This window comes from Eumetopias jubatus, unplaced genomic scaffold (genome assembly GCF_037043125.1).
Source record: "Eumetopias jubatus isolate StellerSeaLion01/CBP00866 unplaced genomic scaffold, mEumJub1_p1.0 scaffold_7, whole genome shotgun sequence".
In the NCBI taxonomy this organism is placed as follows: Eukaryota; Metazoa; Chordata; class Mammalia; order Carnivora; family Otariidae; genus Eumetopias; species Eumetopias jubatus.
This window is the reverse complement of record NW_028274813.1, coordinates 45,796,054-45,812,461: the sequence shown is the minus strand read 5'-3', so window position 1 is coordinate 45,812,461 and position 16,408 is coordinate 45,796,054. Positions and strand designations below refer to the sequence as shown.

The window sequence follows — 16,408 nt, the reverse complement described above, 5'->3', positions numbered from 1 at the left end:
CTGGATTGTATTTAATAGACATAGAAGGCTAATAAGATCCCATGGAAAGTCTCTGCTCAGTCTAGTTTGGGTCACATGCCTATCTCCAGGCTAATCACTGTAGCTCATGGAGTGGGACATATGCCCATCGTGTGGCCACGGTACAGATAGTGCTATGATGGAGCTGTGTTAATAGGGACTCATACAAAGCAAAAATAATTTTAACCAGAGATAGGAAAAGTTGCAAGACTTCTGTAGGATTGGCAGCTCTATTAGAAACATATAGAGTGGGCAGGGCTAGGGCAGTACTTCCTAAGAAAATAGGAGAGGAGAGGACCCCAAAAGAGGAGAAGTAAGATGCTAGGCAGACAAAAACAACAGGTAACCACTACAATAACTAAAATGCATGCACTCATAGGCAAATGGGATGCGGTTTTGATTGCCAAAGCTAGGCAGTGGGAGATCAGGCTGGAGAGTTAGGTTGGGCTGGGTCATGGTGAGCCTCCACTGATAAATGGGAGTTGTCAAAGGGCTTAGTTGAATGAATGTTGTGAACAGACCTAGGTCGCTCTACTCCCCTTTTCCCAGAAACAGCCTCTGGGCTAACTCCTCTGGAACGTCTAAGGTATCAGGCTCTCATGACCATGGACTTCTTCCAGTCCCATTTGCTTTTTCTTTCTCCAGGCCACGTACTATCTTGCCTCAAGTCTAGATGCAGTCCTGACATCCTGGTCACTTGTTTCCCAATCTAAGGTCAATATCCCATTAGGGAATTGCTTTTGTCCAGCACTGAAATTCCTGGATTCTTACAAAATAACATCTAAAGCCTTATTTTTCAGTCACTCTGGCACCAAAGGTGGGGGGCTGCGGGGGGTGGGAAGTGGAAATGTACTACCAGTTGGTGGCTAATCCGCATGGGTTATCGGGGTTAATTTTCTTTTTTTTTTTAAAGATTTTATTTATTTATTTGACACAGAGAGAATGAGCACAAGTAGGGGGAGTGGCAGGCAGAGGCAGAGGGAGAAGCAGGCTCCCCACAGAGAAGGGGGAGCCTGATGTGGGACTCGGTTCCAGGACTCTGGGATCATGACCTGAGCCGAAGGCAGTGCTTAACCAACTGAGCCACCAGGTGCCCTCGGGGTTAATTTTCTATTGCTTATCACATATTCAGATTAGCCTGAAAGCTTGAGAACTATGGTCATCTTTTGAACCCTGGGACAATAAGCTGTGAATGAATTATACTGTACAAGATCTGAACGTGCCAATCTTTTTTCTATATGTGTTCTTGAAGGAGCCAGTGTGCCCCTGTGGCCACCAACCCTCCTAGTAGGAGGTGGTATTGTGGCCATAGCTCATTAATATGTAGATTTTAATATCTTTCACTCTTCATAAACTTTTGGGGAAGATTACCATAAACTGTATAGGATCAAGAGGATTATGTTCCAAGGAATGCTTAGAACAGCTTACTCTTTCAGGTTGTTACTATAGGGCATAATTGTTTGCTCCTGGTGAATGAGATAATGAATGGATCCATTCAGCTAGAGAAACTGTATAATCCAGGAACAAACTACATTTACACCTCACTTCCTTGAATTTAAATGTGCATGCACTAGCTCCAACTGTGAAAAATCAACACTGAACAGTTCTAAAATGAGGGTTGTTTTTTTGCCATCCAAGCAGATCACTGCAGAGATAAAAACGGGAATAATGCTTCAGTAAAAACTGAAGTTTCTGAGAAAATTAACCTTGACTATTGAAAATGAGAGGAAAGAAAGGAAAAAGAAAAAAGAAAAAGGCCACCTTCTAAGAGTTGTTACGGCAGCCACTGACAGCATTTCGTACTGTCAAGGAGAGTGGACAAACATCAGAAGAGATCACAGAAGCTGAAGAAAGGGTCTCAGGAGAGTCACGGTGCCGCTGCTTCTGAGAAATATACCCAATGGCACAGAGCAAAAAGCTCCCCAGACTCTTACTTGCAGAGTGTGGATTTATTATGACAGCCTCAGGACCAAAAATGGTTATATTTTTCTATGACAGAGCTCCCAGGGAATCAAAGATTTTCAGAGATCAAGCAGAGAAGGTGGTGTGTGCAGGTGTAGTCAAGGGAAGGTAGGAATGATGCTCATAGACACTCGATGTTTTCCAGGAGAAAGCATTAAAGGTGAAGAGTTAATACATTTGTTTTTCATCTTACTCCAACAGCGGACCAGATGTAATCTTCCTGAAGAGTGACTTCCCAAAGTATCCTGCTAACTCTAGGGTGTGGAGGAAGCAAGTTGCACCCTGTTACAAATAAATGAAAAACCATAAGGTGACAGACAATACTAAGCACACTCCCACCCTTATTCAAACACAAAGGTAGAGGAAAAGTTCATGCTATCTGCCAAGAGATTATTTTTGGGGAAAAGAAGCATGCATGTGCACGTGCGCGCGCGCGCGCACACACACACACACACAACCACATACAGCAGCAGCAGCAGCAAAAATTCTTCTGTTCTCCAGTACTTAAATTAAAAAACTTCCATTAGTTAACCTATGTTGGAAAAGTTTTAGAAGGAACCTGCTTGTCATCAATTGATAAAAGGCCAACATACAAACACTAAGCGAGGGAGTGAAAGGAGTATCAAACATTATTTAACATTGTGCAACCTCCCTACCAAATTGGCATTTGTCTCCAGAATGGAAAACTAATATGTTCCTGGTGTACCTTTTAATTTATTTTGTTTTTCTTTTTCTTGAGTGTTGAATCTGAGACAAGAAGGGCCCTCTGTTCTGATCTGGTAGTGCACTCTTTCATAAGGGCCTTGGAAACAAAGGAGACCAACTGGGGAACTCAAGCCTGGAGCCATTTGTCAAGAGCTTGCAGCCCGTAAAGCATCAGGTTACACAAGAGGGCTGTGGGTGGGGCCAGGAGGAGGCACAAAAAATGAAGAGAGGGAGTTTCTGGCCTTCAGGAGTTGCCGATCTTCTAGGGGAAGAAACAGGCGGTGTGGCCTAAGACGTTGCTGGGAATGGGGGTGGGGACTAGGTTCTAATTCTGACTCTGTCATTGGCTGGCCATGTGATCTTACAGGGTGGGAGTGGCCACTTGTCAAATGAAGAAATCACATGAAGGGGCAGATCTCTGTAAAATGGAGTAATTAAATAATGTGATCATTTCTCTAAGTATATTCCAATTAAAAAAAAATCTGGTTAAATTTGGAAAAACTTCCCTTCCCTGAACCCCCACAGTACCAGATCGATTCTTACTACATTTAGTCTATCAAAGGCTCCCAAAGTCCTGTTGTAAAAGATTCTTTTAAATTTGGCATCTCCCAAACTTATTTTCTGAAAAAGCATCTGTTGACATTTGCAAAACATGCTTTGGAAACTGCTGATCTCTCCGCCCCTCCCAGCTTTAGAATTCTACTATGGTTAGTGGTTATTTTTCCTTATGGGCACCATCACTTCCCTCCTCTTTCATCGAGCCTCTTGGGCTGAACCTAACATGCTGCCTCCGGCTTTACTTTTCATGACCTTATGCTACTTAAATGCTCACATGAAACTAAAACAGGGTTGGACCAGATGACCTCTAAAATCTGTACAAACCCTGAGATTTTAGGATTCTTTGAATATTATCACAAACACCCACTGAAGACCAAAACAGGGTGTATATAACCCAGGCTGTTCCCATCACAGTACTCATATTTACTACATGAGAACTTGGGAATTGAAATTCTATATCCTGCCATTCTGTACACGGCTCTAAACTCAATACTCTATTTCCTTGCAAGTTCCTCTCCCCTTGACTAATGCAAAAGCAGAATATATAGGGAGACAGTGTGGGTGGGTTGTATGGGCTCCCTAGACCATCCTAGAGGTGACAGAGTTGAGTCCAGTGGGGGTGCTTCCTGCCAAATCTGCTCTTTGTAGGTACAGCAAAAGGTTCTTCATATAAGTAAATTCTTATAAAACATCAGGAAACTATACATATTGGACCATACCTAATTATAAAAATATTTAGTGCATGCGTTTCAAAGTCAGCCAGAGTACCATTCAATTCCTGGCAGAGGCATGGGGCCCAGGGATGACAGAATATGGATGTAAGAGACAACGTGAGAATATCCACAGAAGTCAACTAGCCAACATGCAGAGAGTTTAGTACAATTCTAGTTCTTTCTCTAGTGCAGGATTACTAGATACTATTTTTCACTCTGTCTTGACCGTTCTTTAACGTCGCACATTTCTTCTTTAGCCCCATTTCAATGCCAACAAGATTGTTGAAAAATACTTTTAAGACAAGGGTGCCAGGGTGGCTCAGTCAGAAGAGCATGTAACTCTTGCTCTTGGGATTGTGAGTTCGAGCCCCACGTTGGGTATAGAGATTAAATAAAAAGTATTAAAAGAAACAGTTAAGACACACACTCAAATTAACTTTCTCAATTATCCAAATGTAGTAGCTGAGAAGACAGAAATATTAACCAACCTGATTAACAAGAAAGCCATTTAATTGTTTTTCCTTCACTGCAGACCTTACAGTGAAATCTCTAGGTCTGGTCTGCTCTACTTTAAGGGGCTCAGGCGCCATTACTGAAATGAAGGGTGAACTGACTGGGACACGACTGATGGTTTCCTTTCCCTGTCTACTCTTCAGGGAAATGCAAAGCAGGCATATGGTGTGTGAATGCCGTGTAAACCAGGACACTTCAGCCCCCAAGGAGGAAACAACAGAGAGAAGAGGTGAGGACAAGTGTTCACATGTCACTGTCCGAAGGCTTCGACAGAACATGTGCAGTGTTGAGAATTTCCAAAAGCTGACAGATGCTATTTAATAGGAAGAAGTAAAAGATAAGATTCTTAGGGTTTGCTTCACGTATAAAGGGGTAGTTCCAGTGCATTTTGTAATTATATTCTATAATACAGTAACGATAGATTGTTAACATAAGCATAATTCCTGCTGAAAATAAAGTTATGAACTAACAAAAGGCTTTAGCAAAAGCTAATTTCAAAGTAAAAATAAGAAGATTTAATCTGAAACATTCTTATTCTAAGTTTTGATAATTCCTGGGACCCTAACTAGGTTAAAACTGAATGATCTGACCAATACTCAGAAGAATCATCATAGCATGTACACAAAATAGAGAATAAAATTTTAATGGTATCAAAAACAGAACTTTTTGGCCAATTTAGTACTTGCTGGAATAAAGTTGCAAAATGTTACTCAGTAACGGACTTAGCTTCTAAATCAAGCCAGAATTACACATACTCTGTATATTACTTGAGTATATACAAGTACATTCCATGATAACATGCAGAGACATGGAAACAAGAAGAGTACTATCAAATCAAGATCACCATCTCTACTGATGAAATAATGAAAACAAAATACCTGTTCAGTAATCCAGAATATCTCATTTTGCCAAGGGGGGAGTGTTGCTCTTTTCAAGAATTCAAATAAACTCCATATGGTTAAGTTTGTTTCCTCAACATGAAAAATGAGAAGCAGATAATATAGCCAATAGCTGTATCTTTTTTTTTTTTTACTCAATAGCAAATTAAAAGGTTTGATAGACTCTACTCTTCTCAGGTAAAAAGGGCTCTTCGCATTCTAGTGGTTAAGAATGAATCCCTTAAAGCTCCTAAACATTTGAGTGTCACACCATCTACAGCAACATATGCTCAAGTACCTTTAATGATACAGTCATATGAGACAGGAGTTTAATTTTCCTGAGAACTAAATTAGACTTATGAAATAAACTAGGGTATGAAAATGACCTGAGTTCACAGGAATCTCTAAATTCGAAAGAGACTGCTTCAGCTTTGCTAAGATTTCATCAAAAGCCTTTTATAGCAAGCATTTCTCGGGGAGTCACATATTTGGTCATGGAGCCTTGGGATCTTTTTAAGCACTAAGAAGAAGTGCTTTCTGTTGTGCAAATTCAATGAAAGGCCAGAATAGACAAGAAGACTGATGGTGCTATAGGAAAACCTATAGGTGAGCCTATGGATTGCACTACTTTGTAAAGAAAGGAGTAGGTGAGATGTGCAACTGATCCAACTGGGCAGCTAAGAAAACCCTTGTAAGGTAAGTGAAGAAAGCACCTTAAGTGGAACCTAGTAGAAGCCACTCAGAAGTGAGGGTTGGTTGGGGTAGAGATGATCTCCTCTAAGTAACTCTCCTCTATATGTGAGAACCCCAGAACATATTCGAAAGGTAGGGTAAAATATTGGCTTCACAGTCTCTTCTCCAAATTATGCATTGCAACTTCTGTGATTATTATTGTTTGCAAACTAAGAGGTCACATGTGAATTACTAGTCACTACAGCATATAAAAGAATATAGTCTAGCCTCAATCTGAGCTCTTCTGTTTGTTCTGTAATCTAATTCAAGGCACTTTAAAATGTTTTGGTGCCTTAGTGTATTAACACGTAACATGAGAAAAACACTCATTTACTTACCTCAAGGAGCTACCACATAGATGACTGAGTCTTAAAGCACTTTGGGCTCCTCAGATGAGAAGCACTGTGGAGACAATCACAGTGGAGGAAAACTCTCCCAGTGCCTTAGAATCCTGATCTATGTGCCTTGTGTCTCAACCAGGTTTTCTTAAACACTTCACAAGTAAAATGTGTTAGTGGCACTCCATCCCTTTATATATGTTAATTGTTTGGCACACCGATGTTTATATATTTAAAATAGTCGTAGTACTCACTACTCCAAAGTTGTTTACTAATTGTCCAATAAAGTTAATGAAATGTAGCCACGATGGAGTACTTTGTGTCAAATTTAGAAAACTTTAGCTTTCTCTGAGGTACATGTGACATAGTAAAAAGTTCATTTTTTTCAAAATAACTAGTGTTAATTATGTGAAACCACAAGTTTTTAATGAAAAAAATACTGAAAGTATGCCACAGTGTCTATATATTCATCTGAAGAGTATAAAGATGGAGTTTTGAGGAAAAAAGGGTCTTAATGCTATAGAAAACAAAGGTGGTTATTAAATTGTTCAAAGGAAACATTTTAAAAATGTCATATTTCATATATTGAAATAAAGCCGTTAGAGGTAATAAATTATAAATACAGTAGTTGTTTCTTTTTTAGCATTAATTTTTCTAAGCAAGTTAAATTCAAAACACTTGAAACCTGTCATCCTCTTGTTTCAAAGAACTATGGAAATAGAAGCTTTCATAGGAATCTACAACAGTGATATCACCAGTGATCTTTACATAGACTACACTGGACCTTGGCCATTTTAGATTTACAACATATTTTGGTTAATACATTAGATTCAACTCATTAATATGCCTTTATATTTGGAGAAATTAGATTGTGATTTATAACCCAAACTCAATTCCAGGTCGTGCTTGATTTTCTGCAGGGGGTTCTGTCAGACTCATAATTAAAATGATGAAAACTGTAAATAATTTCTTTCAGACTGAAAAAATATTTTTGTTTTTTTAAATAAAGTGCTTTTAAATTTAAATGTTTCTTGCCCTAAACAAAACTGAAACACACTTAAACCTGATATGTCCATATCTTGACACACATATTTTAACAGAAAGAAATCAGTTTTGGGCCATTAATGTCCTTCAAGAGTTCAGATTGGATCTAAATTGGGTTTTGCATTATTGTCGTGCTCATGTTTGTACATGAAGGTTAAAAGAAAGAGGGCAACATCCAAGGAAGACCAATAGGCAGTATGCGACGTAACAGCTGACCAGTAGCGGCTTTCCACAAGTCCTTCTCTGAGTTCAAAATCAATTCTGTGATCCAATTCCACTAAAAAGAAAAAGTCACACAAAGGAGTAAGTATTACAATATGTTCTATATAGACTTCACCTAGAGTTGAGAACAAAAACTTAGCTAATAGAAGTGATTTTCCTAATTATCTTTTTTTTCCTTTAGTGACTTTCCACTCTAAGCTTATGGGGGGAAAAACCACAAAACAACAACAACAACAAAAAACAAAAAGCCCCAAAAAACACAACACCCAAAGCAGCCTCAACAGCTCAGAATTCTCTTTGGTGGAGTCCTTTCTTTTGTATGCTCAGGTCAATATGGAATAATAAAGGAATAAAACAAAAAAATTCACTTGGTATCACAGAGTATATTTGGAGTAAAGAAATTAGGCTCAAATCTTAGCTTTCCCATTTAATTTTTGTTCCTAATCTAAAATAAGGAAAACAGCTTTCCTGCAAAATTGTTCGCCAAGCTCATATGCAATAATGTCTGTGGGGGTGCACAGGTCACTCAAAGGCTCCTTCCCTGGGGAGGGCCTATCCATCACCTCGCTCGGTGGTGACTTTTTGCAGCCCTAGACTCCCCATGTGGCTGCTGTCACACAGCCTGGTCCCCACGCAATCAGCAGGGCCTCACATGTGCCTGGGACATACAAGTGCTCACAAAATATATGATCGATAAAGAATCCACTGGGTGGACAGTTAAACTGGGAGGAACAGTGGTGATCCTTGGGAGGAAGGACTTCATTTATAACAGTGCTGTCCTCAAACAAATCAGTGAATTCAATCAAGTCTTTTTCTAAAGCCCACAGAAAGTCCTTGCAATACCTGTTAGAGAAAAATTGAGGCTATCATAGAATTACCAAGGATTCATTTAATAAGTCCTCAGAGATAAAACACTTAGAAAAACAATACTTCGATCTTTAGGAACTCCTTTAAAACAGTCATTGAGCTATATAATATTTTGAAGGAACTCTCTTAAAAACAAAAAAACACTCAGATCTTTGTTCAGAGTGCCAGAAGATGTGGAAAGTAAAAGGTGGCAAATATCAAGGTGGCTGCAACAAAAGTTGGGTTTTGCTTTCCACTGAATTTGGTAATTGCACATAGGAAATCGTATTCACTTTAGAGAATGCTTTCATATAAATGTTTAGCTAATGCTTATTTTAAATAGGTACTTTGTGACAAGAGCCACTGGTGATTTAAAAATGCATATAGTTGTTACTTTTCTACTCAACTATGCTTTTCTGATAAGGAAAGTCCATGGATCTACCTATACATTTTCAGGTAAGATTACCTTAAGCAGCATAAATACCAATTAGGTTATAAAACACTTGTAAAATATACTGACACAGGCCTTTTATAATTTTTTTAAACTGCTATTTTTCTCATTTAAATTACAATAAGCTAATCCACAATACATCAGAAATAGCTGAAATCCATATGTGGAACTGTGGGGTAGTAATGTCTGAATCTTTTGTCTTTTGAATTCCACGGGACATTTGAGTTTGATCTGTAGGCACATTCTGGCACAACAGACAGGAAGATGAAAAAAGAGGAAACTGGAATTCTCAAGCATGATGAAGAGAAGTCAAACTGGAGTTAGTTATAAAGAGAAGAGGAGAAATATGAGGAGAAACAGAAGAGATGAGAAAAATACACATTCGTATCGGCGAAGACCACCAAGTTATAATTTCTACTTTAAAATGCTACTGTAGAATGTCTTCCTAGTCTAACAGTCTTAAGTCGAATTGTTGTTTTAGAGTCAAAGAAAGGGAAACTTTTTGTGTTATAGCAAGTATTATTTGGCTTTGATTTTGTGTCCCTGACATTTATTCTTAAATGCTGTTACTGTCGTGAAACACTGCCTTTCATACACTAGACACTCAAATGCTGAATTTATCATTAGCCTTTGTCATTCTTCTCATCTACAGGGACTTCCTATCCCTTGCTATTTATCTGTAATCTGTCCTCATCAAAATGGGACTAATGTAAGGTAGCCAGCCTGTACCCGATGAATCAGTTTGTCTCTCATTTTCCTTAAAAGATTTACAACAGGCAGTCTGGCTGCTAGTGCAGCTGACCTCACATGTGTTGGTTCTGCTGGTGGAGAGATGCAATTAGGTGGGCCCAGGTCTCATTTTCTCTCTCCCTTTTATGTAGATCACAGAATTTCCAGGGGAGCAAGGGTCTAGATGGCAGTACCATTCTTTATGTGCTGTGAGATGTGCTCTTGGCCAAAGTAGGCCCAAATCTATATGGAACTGCCTTGGACCTACTTTCTCATGATTAAAATATCAAAAATGGGTGGCACAACACAGCTGGTAGTTTTTTCCTAGTTTCTCTCACCGAGTTAGGTCAAAGAGAAAGGAGAACGTAATATCATCACTTTGTCCTTTCTTCTCTTTTGAGTGCCTGAGGGCTAGAATTCCTCGATCCACAAAGACTGAGATCCTGAACAACTGAAGAGAAGTAAAACTGAGAAAAAGACTGTTAGATTTTAACAATCATTAGCAGTTTGCTTATACTGCTTTAAAACAGGGATTCTTTGCTTTTCTGGGGAGTCTCGCATACAGGCCTGTTTCCCCAAAGTGAATGTCTGCAATTTATGAAGTATGGAGGTAAAGTGTCATCAGTACTGTGCTTTCATCAGAGAACTCTCTGTACAAGGCTTGTCCACATGGATATGGTATTAAACAAAATATGTGTGAACAGAAAGTGAGCATCTTAGTATTAAAATGTGTACTAATTGGACAGGTTTCTACTGTTTTAATGGAAACATCTTAACTTTCCTGTAGAGAAATTTTCAAAAACTTAATCTTAACAGTTATCTTGGGGGCACCTGGGTGACTCAGTCAGTTAAGTGTCCAACTCTTGGTTTTGGCTCAGGTCATGAATTTCAGGGTCATGAGATAGAGCCCTGAGTTGGGCTCTGCGCTCAGTGGGGAATCTGTTTGGGATTCTCCGTCTTCTTCTCCCCTCCCCCTCCTCTCGCTCTAACAAATAAATAAATCTTAAAAGAAAAAGTTATCTTATTTTAAGTAATAATTACGGTTATAATTGCATTATTTTTGGCTACAGGCAGACACCAAGAAAAATACTAGTAAAGGAAACTGTGTTTTCAAATGACTGGCAAAAGACTCTTTCATAATCAAAAAGATTATGCTGAGTTCTTGTTGGTATATTATGTCTTCCTATTTTTGTGCTACCTCAGTTCAGCTATACATTTCATGTGGTTAGGTGTCTGACATTCAAGGAATATCTATATTTTGTGAATTGTTATAATTTCAAATATATTTAAGAATATTCTCCAACTGTCCTTTCTTTGAAAAAACAAAAACTCTGGGGTGCCTGGGTGGCTCAGTCATTAGGCATCTGCCTTGGGCTAGGGTCATGATCTCAGGGTACTGGGATGGGGCCCCGCATCGGGCTCCTCGTTCGGTGGGGAGTCTGCTTCTCCTCCTCCCTGTCACACCCCCGCCTTCATTCACTCTCGCTCTCTCAAGTAAATAAAATCTTAAAAAAACAAAAACAAAAACTCTAAAATGAGTTTTGTAATCAGTTTTCATATCTGCCAAAATAATTTCCCAATACTAATCTATCCTTGAAAGATACTCAAAATACCTCATGTTTGAGAACAGATGGGCTTTATGGGTAAATGTAGGCTCTATGGGTAAATCTTGAATACAAAAAACTCCAGGAGATGGCCAGATTTGTTGGACCCTCTACAATCTGGTTTAAGAAACTTTTCCAATCCTATTTAGAACTATTCCCTTCCATTTAACTAACTTCTGGTTCTCTACATACCCTGTGCTTTGCTTATGCTGTTTTTTCTCCTGAAACATCTTTTTATCTTTGCATGTCCAAATCCTACTTCCACGGAGCCTTTTATGATTTTCCTACCTGAAAGCATTTTCTCATTCCCTAGAACCGACAAGAGTCCTTTACCTGTACCTTTGTTATGTGGCTTATCATATTCTACCATATACTATAATTATTCATGTAGCTATTCACCTCCCTACTAGAATATATATATATATTCTCTAGAAAATATTTAATTTCAACACCAGCATTTACATTTTTGTGGGCAGTACTGAAGTCTGTTTAATATTGGTATCTTTTCTAGTGACTAGCTTGGTACCTTGACTCATGGTAAACCTTTAACAAGTAATTGTTAAAATGAAAAAAAGCAGGGGAACAGAAATAGAAGCCACACACATATTACCATTTGATTTAGTTTGGTGTAGTTATGATTAGTGGTCTAGTTGCCTAGATAGTTGGGATGGTTTTAAGATGGTAGATATAAGGGCTAGTTGAATGCACGATAAAGGAGTGGATTAATTTTCCTTCAATTAAATATGCAAAATGTACAAATCAAATAATTTCTTCATGGATTTGACTATTTACATGAGTGGGGCCAAAGAGAGCACTTATATAAGATCATTCCTTTGGGGAAAATTCATGAAGTTACAGCAACACAAACTGTTGCTAGGGAGCAAAAAAAAAACCCAAATCAGTTTGTTATATTAAAATATTGCTCTGGAATTTTTAACCAAGTAAGAGTTTTTTTTTTTCTTTGAAAATAGAAAAAAAAAGTATGGGACATTAGCAGCTAAACAAAGAAGTTGTAAAATTAGATGCGGTTAAAAATCCAAGGAAAAACTTGTAACATTATTTTTTGTTAAAGACAAATCCAATATTAAAAAACAAAGAAAAAGGAAAAGGAAAGAGAGAGGAGCTGTGGAGAAAGAAATGAAAGTTAATGATACAGTGATTTTAAACTAAGATAAATCCTTAGTGATACATTTAGAATCTGCTGAAAATTAAAAGGCTGAAAATATCTCTTACATCCCAAACCACTAATTTTTAAAAACAACACTACCCCTCTTAAAGAAGGCTGAATATTTGTGCATACCTACAGCCCTAAGGAGTAATGTTACTGACATGTGAAATAACTGGGAATGATTGCATACCTCATACTACGAAACCTTTTTATATCTAAATGTCTTACATGAAAAGAACAGTGAACCTCTCTGAAGCCTTTAGGACAATAAAGAAGGAAATCAGACTAATGCTTTTCTTCCCTCTCTATAAGGTTCCTTCTTTGTAGGAACGTACAGGAGTATCATTTTAGCATGGTGAGTGGCTAATCAATACTTGAGTTTCAGGACCACTACTACTAAAGATTAGAAAATACAGGAAGAAAATATATATAAAATAGTCTATAATGGTGACATTCAAGCTGATCTCACAGAAGAATTGATGCAATTTTTCAGTGAGCAGAAGACCTTTAAGTAGATCATTTTCATAGTATTCTGGCGCTATTCCTGACATATACCATACCGAGGGTATTATCTTTATTCTGCATTACACTTTCCGGAAAAAGAAGTTGTGGGAGATTAAAGAACGATTCCTGAAGTCTGAAATCTGTGAAAAAAAAACACAAGATGCTGTAAAGTGTTGGCTGATGGTTACAAAGGGCCTTCAATGATGTAGTGGCCAAAAGTTAGAATACTACTCCCAAATATGCTGATTAAACCTAGCATACATAAAGAAGTACACACTTTGGTTTTTATGAAGAGCTCTTTCATGGAAAATATAAGCATAATCAACTTTGAAATACAATGTCATAATCTGTTAACAACCAGATATCTCCAAAATTTGTAGAGGCAAAATATGCTAAAAGAAACAGATTTTTTTTTTTTTTTTTTTATAGTATGTTACAAACACAGAGGAGTACAAGAAATGGAACCATAAAACCACTGTATATAAGCCTGGACTTTTTGAAAGACATGAAGAATAGCTATCTAAGATGCTTCAACTCAATGACAATAAAGTGGTTTCAGTGGACGACACACACACACTCTTCAAAGAGAGAAACCCAGATTGATTCATGAATTCAAAGTCTGTGTCCACCTTATCTTCAAAAAGCAAGAGAATCCATAGCTTCAGAATAAAGGTTATCAGGAAGAACTGAGGCAATCAGTGTGAGCAGAAAGAAGGAAGGAAGCCAGAATCACCTAGTCATGATGACCAAATTCCAGAAAGAAGATTTAAGGAAGAAAGGCTTTATGATTTGCAAGACACAGCAAGTATGACATAAGGAATGTCTAAATCAGGATTACATAGAAAAGTGTATTATTGAAGCAAGTCTGAGAATTAGTAAGGCAAATCTTGGGAATTTGGTTTAAAATGTGGAATTCTATAGTTTAATTTTAATAGCTACATCGATGTCTAGAGATAAATATATGTTAGCCAAGAGTCATGATTAGCTCATATTTAGTGGAGTCTATAGTCGACAAGGTATTTACCATTAGGACCAACAAAGAATTGCAAGAATGACAGAAAGTATATTGTTAAGCTATCAAACTATAATGATGCAATATAGCTAAGCACCTCTAAAACTGCTGTCCTGAAAAAAGAGACAGGTTTCTTTACTACCATTTTGAAATTACTATGTTAAATCATAAAAAGACCTAAAAAACAGCTTTCTTCCCTCAGATCCTATAGATTCTTTCTTTATGTCTTCATCACCCTTTCTCGGGGGCATTAACATTACAAGGAATTGTGACTTTTTACCTGCCATCTTACAAAATTCTTTGAAAGTATTTTTCCTCGGAAGCTTAGAGTTTTGACCTCGGCATGTCACAATAGAATTTTGTATTTTTACAGTCACATTTCTGATATTAAGTAGAAGTAAAAGCTCAAGTCAGCAATAGTATAGGAACTTATGTAAGAAACTAAAAAATGAATTATGTACAAATATCAAAGTCTAAAATGAATTTTCTAGGCAGTGTTCAAAAGGCTTACAATTATAAAATTTTCAGTACTCAGAGTCTGACATAAATAGGATTAAGTTAAAAAAATGTTACTGGTCCAAATAGGAATGTCCAAGTCAGGAATGTCCAGGATAATTCCTTGGAGTGGGGTTGACTGTGGAGAAAGATCCAGCCTCTAGGACTGCCACACCTGAGTTTCCTTTTTAAGTACGTTTTATGGATGGCAAGGGATGGTGGTCATTTTAAAATTCAGAGCAGCAGACACAGCAAGAAAATAAGGCTACAAGTATCTGAAATAAAATCTGCTTAAACATTTATTGACAAAGGAAGGAAAGCTTTCTGCTTGCTATAGTTACAAAAAGGAGCTAGTTTGAGAATCCACATTTCCTTATGTAAATCAATAGAAAAACAGGACTTACTAGTCTTATTTTAATGGACACTTAAAAATAAGGTTCAAATTTAGACCCTTGGAATTAGATATATGTAATAAATGTGTAAGAGTTTCACAACTATTCAAGATCTTAAACCTTAGAAATCTACTGGAAAAAATAAATAAAGCTCCATGGTAATGCTAAGTCCAGCATAACCATCCATTCATTCACTCACTTCTTGAATATCTACTTTTGCTAGGTAGCTGGGATAGGATTGAAAGCCATACAGCAGATCCAATACAATAATATAAGCTTGAAAGTCTTATAATTTGGTTGGATGAAGGGAACTGTGGAATTAGCAGGAGGATGGTTTTGGCATAGTAGCTTTTAAAAAGTATCAAGAATATACACAGCATAGGTTTGAAGCAGTTAAATGAATTTTTAAGGCCATATTATAAAAACTCTACTTCATAAAAATCAGGGGGTGCTCACCCCAAAGAGATTTGTTTTATACTTGATGTTTAAGACACCTTGCCACCAGGCCCTGATTATTAATAGTTCTTAACTATTAAGTCACCAATGCAGAGAGTAATACTGCATTTACCTGGGAATTACACTTAAAAATATAATCAAAGGAAAGCATTTTTTCTTTAAAAGCTAACTTATGCTTTAGATTTAGAGTTGACTGCTCCTATCAGTATCTTAATCCTCTCTGCCTCAAGTTGTAAGAGATAGGGTATAAACGTAAGGAAAGAAGAGTATGAACTAACATGCAGAATCCAGAAAGCCAGAACTGCTGTGTGGAAGGGTCTGTGTTGCAACAGTGGTCGTGGGAAGTGAGGTAACTGGCTTCTTCTCGTCTTCTATTGAGTCTTTTGATGCCTCAGACGACTGTGACGTAGATGAACGTCCAAATCTTGAAAACAACATTCCTCCAAGGCCCTTTCCAATGCTAGCGGCCCCTGTATTTCACAAAACAGGGCAGTCAGTCTGTTGAATTACACCACATACCAAGCTACAGAGCACTATCCACAGTTACAGCCAACTGGCAGAGGAACCAAGCCCTAGTCATATTTTTCCAGGGTGGGAACATAGGAAAACTGCAATTTATATTGTAGGTTTCTAAGTAAAAATGGTGTTGAATAGAATGAGAGTTGTACAAACTGTAGGAATATAGCTTACAAAAAAATAGAATAAAGATTCTATTTTATTCAAGTGATCATTGTTTATTCAAGTGTTTGGTAAGATTAAAAACTTTAATAACAGAACCATGCCATTGACATGGGTATGTATTTATTATCGATATGCTTTACTACTAAAATTAGGTGAATATTATAAAAAGCTATCATAAACAATCTGTAGAACAAAGTGAAATATCAATGAAAAGCCTATTTATAGTGCCATCTTGTGGCATTTTATATTAAGACAACCCATAACCAAGAGCAATGGACTAATTGAAGTGGCACATAATTGAGCTCCAGGGCTACACTAAACACTGTGGCTGGTGTTGGCAATCATTTAAAGAGAAATTAAATAATCTTGTTGCCCCCAGGATGGACA

The 16,408-nt window shown here is 37.5% G+C and overlaps 1 protein-coding gene across 3 annotated transcripts in view; it reads right to left on the bottom strand.

Annotated features, from left to right (window-relative positions):
* Window positions 1-5,096: 5,096 nt before the first annotated feature.
* DDHD1 (DDHD domain containing 1) overlaps window positions 5,097-16,408 on the bottom strand; it is a 95,229-nt gene continuing 83,917 nt past the window's right edge. For 2 of the 3 annotated variants that reach the window (XM_088024585.1, XM_028101583.2), the window contains 3 exons: window positions 15,619-15,810; window positions 13,042-13,125; window positions 5,097-7,738 (listed from right to left, as the gene is read on the bottom strand). In XM_088024585.1, coding sequence (XP_087880711.1) covers window positions 7,557-7,738; window positions 13,042-13,125; window positions 15,619-15,810 — 458 coding nt within the window. In that variant the 3' untranslated portion in view covers window positions 5,097-7,556. The remainder of the gene's footprint in view (window positions 7,739-13,041; window positions 13,126-15,618; window positions 15,811-16,408) is intronic. The other variant, XM_028101585.2, reaches the window with a different exon arrangement.